This window comes from Penaeus japonicus, unplaced genomic scaffold, assembly GCF_977035675.1.
Source record: "Penaeus japonicus unplaced genomic scaffold, GWHDUDI00000001_assembly GWHDUDI00000034, whole genome shotgun sequence".
NCBI lineage: Eukaryota > Metazoa > Arthropoda > Malacostraca > Decapoda > Penaeidae > Penaeus > Penaeus japonicus.
In genome coordinates this window covers 8735342-8740341 of record NW_028234436.1, presented here as the reverse complement: position 1 = coordinate 8740341, position 5000 = coordinate 8735342, and the positions used below count along the sequence as shown (strand labels likewise).

The following is a 5000-nucleotide window of genomic DNA, read 5'->3' as shown; positions in this document are numbered from 1 at the left end:
GTGAAACCTGCCATATGTCTCGTAATTGCGTGGCTCTTGTGTGGAGGCTCGATAACTGGTCGGTTATGTGGTCTATGTTTTGGTGCCAACATAGGAATTACATGATGTTCGGTGAAATGGGATTGATAGTTGATTGGAGTTTCTTGTTGGATAAGGATATGTCGGCAATATCCTCTGTGAAATTATTGTAGTCATGTTTGAATATATATATATATATATATATATATATATATATATATATATATATATATATATATATATATATATATATATATATATATTATATATATATATATATATATATATATATATATACTATATACTATATATTTATAGGCCTAACATAACTTTTGGTTGCGCAAAATAACGGCTGGCGAGGTACATGAATGTTCGGTTCTGCGATACAACAATTTCCCTCCAGGAAGTTTTAACACGGCACCTAGATTGTAATGCCACAGTATATGATAGAAGTCCATGGAACGTTTATGGATTAAAGGAAAATAGTATCTCGCGAGGAAGGTGCAAGTTCTGTACATTAGCCCGGAGATGTTATATCTCTCGTTTCACTTCCACCTTGAACGCTGTCAGTCAAAATCAATCGATAGTCTCCACGCCAGAGGGCCTCAGCACGGAGACACAAGAGACGGGTCACCGGGGAGGTCACAGCGGGTCAGCCTAAGGACCAAACTGCCACGTGGTGATGATGCAAATTTGAGAAATCGATGGATAGCATTTTTGTGAATGCTTCTTGCCGGTAAGACTTGAGACGCTCATTAGTTTCGATTTATGTAACAAGTTTTTTGATAAATCAATCGTTGAATATTTTGTTTATTGCAAGGTGTAGTAAGTAAACCGGTCTTAAATTCCTGGATTCTGGAGTTTAATATTGGATATCGGGCAATATTTGCAGTCTTTAGCAGACCCGGTTTTAAGGTTAATTCGATAAATCTTTCAAGTCATATATTCTCTGCAGGGATGACTATAATGGCCGGGACTTGAGGGCGTAGACGGATGTAGAGGGAATGAGGAGGAGGAGGTACTGAAAGTAGTGCGAGCTGAACGCTGGCGAAATGCACCGTGGAGATTATTCATGCGCTTCTTCAATTGGTGGCCGTGTGTTAAGATGCCTTTGTAAGCAGATGTTTTGATCACAGGGGTTATGCATGCTTTATCTGCGCTTTTAGTTTGTCGGTGTTGTTGTAAAGCATAACTCCCTAAAGTTAAACAATATATCTGAATGATTTGAGAGTAATCCCATTATAATCATGAATGAAACGAAACTCAGTGACGTGAGTTTCTTGATGGGAGAACGTGTCCGGGTGTTACCGATGGACGTAAAATCGAGAATCGCTCGTCGAGGTTTCCGTAGATGCAACGAGACGAGGAAAAAAAGATAGGTTGTAAATAAAAACTATTATATGAGAGCTGAAAAGGTTGATATTCTAGCAAGACTCTCTATAAAACAGATTTGCACTGCTGAATTGCTTGTGCCGGCTAGCAACTTTTAATTCTATTCCCCAAGCAAGTATAAATACGGTGGTAACGGTGTCTTTAAGAAGAAACAAGAGTTGTATTTTGATAAAAATGCTGTAGAAATGAGGATACACTGTATTTTAGGCTATCCGTTTTGCTCCACGATAAGGAGGGGTTTACACATACGATTAATTCACCACTATGAGACTTTGAAGATGAAAACTTCCTGCAATTGTTAAATTTTCTAGATGAACGATATTGAAATCGCTGTTACTCAGTCCTACAATACTGCAACGTGGAATGATTTTAAAGGTAGAAAACACGGATTAAAATAAAAAATAAAAAAATGTAATATGAGGCCATTTATATATATCTATAGTTAGGCAATATTGGTGGCAAGGGAAAGCATGTACTGGCTGAGGAATGTCTCCGTATGACGATTCTTCCTAGCTTTGGATAACGCAAACTGAGATGTACTGAAACATCTAACAGTTGACAGTTATGTGATTATTAAAAAGTTAATCAAATTAATCCTTCCAGGCATCTTCCTCCAGACTCTCCAGGGAGCAAGAGTAGGGGAGGCGGAGGAGGGAGGGAAGGAGAAAGAGACAGACAGAAGAAAAGGGAGGGGGCGGTGTAGGGAGGGAGGGAGATGTGCTTGTAGGTGTGTGTTGTTCGTTTTTTCATTGGGAGAAATAGGTTATTGATGTGTCTGTGCATGCTTTGCGTTAATGGGCTGGTTATAATGAATGTTAATTTCGATTTATATCTTATTCCCACACACTAATGTCTATACATAATGTATGATAAGATGTTTGACTTCACATCTTATTCTAAGCCAATCCTCTCTTCAACAGCTGGAATTAATGCAAGAAATATTATGCCTGCCCGAGAAGAGCCACCTGGTATGGACGCCGCACCATCTGTCTCTCGCCACCAGCTTCTTGAGGGAGGAGAGCCAGATCCTCCTGTGTTGCTACGTCATCAGGTGATTGCACTGATTTTGGTCGCTTGTTGTTTGCTTTTGTTTCGTTCATGTGTTTGTTTGTTTTATTTTTCTCCTTTTTTGTCTGTTTGCTGACAGTGACTCTTTTTCTTTGTCTGTATATTTTTGTATCTATTTTTATCTTTGTTTCTCTTGTTTTCCTTTATTTTCATCTACTTTATTCACTTTTTTTATGGCTCTGAGAATTCTATCATATAATGATATCAAAGACACTTTGATATTCAGACAATTCTAAGTATGACGAGCCTTTCCAATTCCTAAGACGAATAATAACTACCAGATATCTGTCTTTGCAACTTATTTGAAAAGTAGAATTATTTCATTATACAGAAGTCACACGTTTCCAAAAATTAAGGCTGGACGTCACATTGATAATGGTATTGTATGTCCAGCTGTATCCCATAATTCAATATGTCACCACTTTAATTCAGTGGATGATGAGAGTGATGTTAACTAAGATTGCATTTCGTTCGTGTTGCATGCATGGAATTCTGTGCTCAGTCAAGCGTCAGTGAAGTATATGCATGATTGTGTAATATTCGTGTTATATTAGATGGCCAGTTAGAATGTTGGACATCTAGTGGCCAGTTAGCCATATATATTTATTTATCTACGAATAATCTATTTAGATATCTTTAGATCTATCTACCAAATCGATCTGTGTATCTGTTTATCTATCTACCTACTTAGTAATCTATCAATTTGATTTATCTATCTAACTAACTACGTACAGTATCTATCTATCGCTCCTATTCATATACCTATCAGCCTATCCATCTATCTGCCCATCAACCTACCTAGCTATCTATCTATCGATTGATCGTTCTACCCATCTATCGATGGATCTAATTATATATTTTTTTTCACTGTATCCTTATTGATCTGCCCCTCTATCTATCTACCCAACTATCTATCTACATATCTAGCAGTCTGCCCACCTACCCATCTGTATATCTATCTATCTATCTACATGCCCTCCTATCTATCTATCTATCTATCTGTCAATTTTTACATATATAGATGAATGAATGAATAAATAAATAAATGAGTGTGTGTATATATATATATATATATATATATATATATATATATATATATATATATATATTTATATACCTCCCTACCTTCCTATCTATTGATCTCTTAATCTATGCCCCAACAGGAGTGGCGAGCGGGTCCGCCTGGGCGTGTCCCCCAACCTCCCCGTGGCCGGCATGAGTCTGGTCTGGTATTTCGTCAAGATGAACTTCGCGGAGAGAATTACAGCGGCGAATTTCGGACGCTGTGTTATGTAAGTGCTGTGAAAAGAGGAGATTATTTGTGTGTGTGTGGATGGGGTGGGGGTGGATGTATGTGTGTGTTTATGTGTCGGAGTGTGTGTGTGTGTGTGTGGATGTGGGGGGGGGGGGGTTGGATGTGTGTGTGTTTGTTTTTGTGTTTGTGTGTCGGACTGTGTGTGTGAGTGTGTGTCCGTGTCTGTGTCTGTGTCTGTGTCTGTGTCTGTGTATGTGTATGTGTCGTGTGTGTTATTAAACACACTTGAAAAAAAATGTGTTTTCATATATGTTCAACTAATGCTCCTTCTAACCGTCAGAAATTGTTCTTCATAATTTTGTTCTTTTCGGAAGGAGTAAATGATTGTTTAAAGTGTAGTAAAGATCATATGGGATATGAACATAGTTTATTTGATTCGATTATCACTAATAACTAAACCATTAATACAAAAATCAAAAGAAAATCGTAAATATATATAGCATTATAAAAAAAAAACACCGCCATGCCCTTCTTCCCCGCAGCTACGGCTCCCTGGCCACAGACGACCCGACGCAAGTGGAGCACTTCCTCCTGAAGGTGTACCAGCCCGTCGTGGCCTCCCGCTCGGCCGCGCCTTCGGTCCGAGACCACTACCACACCCTCACGGGCCTCCCACGCCTCCTGAACCTCGTGAGCGCCCAGCTGGTTCACCACGTGGGCGTCAGTCTGGATTCTCCGAAGCTCTTCCTGCCGGCGGAGGTCCTGGCGCTGCCGGGCGACGAGGAGGCCATTCGCGCGCTGCCGCTCGACGTGGCCTTCCTGGCCAGGACGGAGGGTGAGGAGGGAGGGGGGGGAGGGAGAGACTGCCTCTTCTTGTTGTTTTACAGACATGCCAGAGGGTGAAAGGGAGGGGAAGAGATAGATCCATAGAGAGACATTTGTAAACAAAACCGAAGCCTTTCCACCATTGTTTGATGAGGGCAATCTAGACATGCTCTGAGGAAGCAATAAGAATCCTTCACACTGATAGACAGAAAGAGAGAGAAGAAAAATAGAGAGACATAAATGCCCGTAACAAACACCTCACTGCACCTTCCTTTGGATCCCACAGAACTGGTGCTTCACTGGGTCGAGCAAATCCACGCCTTCACCTTCGAGCAGGGAGATGCCTCTTCGCCTCTTGAGCTGGGTCTTCTGCATGAAATTCGTCAGCTCTCTAGCAAATGTGAGAATAGGCCTATGTGTGTGATGTTTGTAGTTTTTTTTT

The 5000-nt window shown here is 40.3% G+C and overlaps 1 protein-coding gene across 1 annotated transcript in view; it reads left to right on the top strand.

The window, feature by feature from the left end:
• The window catches only part of LOC122248574 (dynein axonemal heavy chain 2), a 30672-nt gene that overhangs the window by 1476 nt on the left and 24196 nt on the right, over nucleotides 1–5000 (top strand). The window contains exons 3-6 of the mRNA XM_043008684.2: nucleotides 2331–2461; nucleotides 3642–3770; nucleotides 4276–4568; nucleotides 4845–4958. Of these exons, the coding sequence (XP_042864618.2) occupies nucleotides 2331–2461; nucleotides 3642–3770; nucleotides 4276–4568; nucleotides 4845–4958 (667 nt within the window). The remainder of the gene's footprint in view (nucleotides 1–2330; nucleotides 2462–3641; nucleotides 3771–4275; nucleotides 4569–4844; nucleotides 4959–5000) is intronic.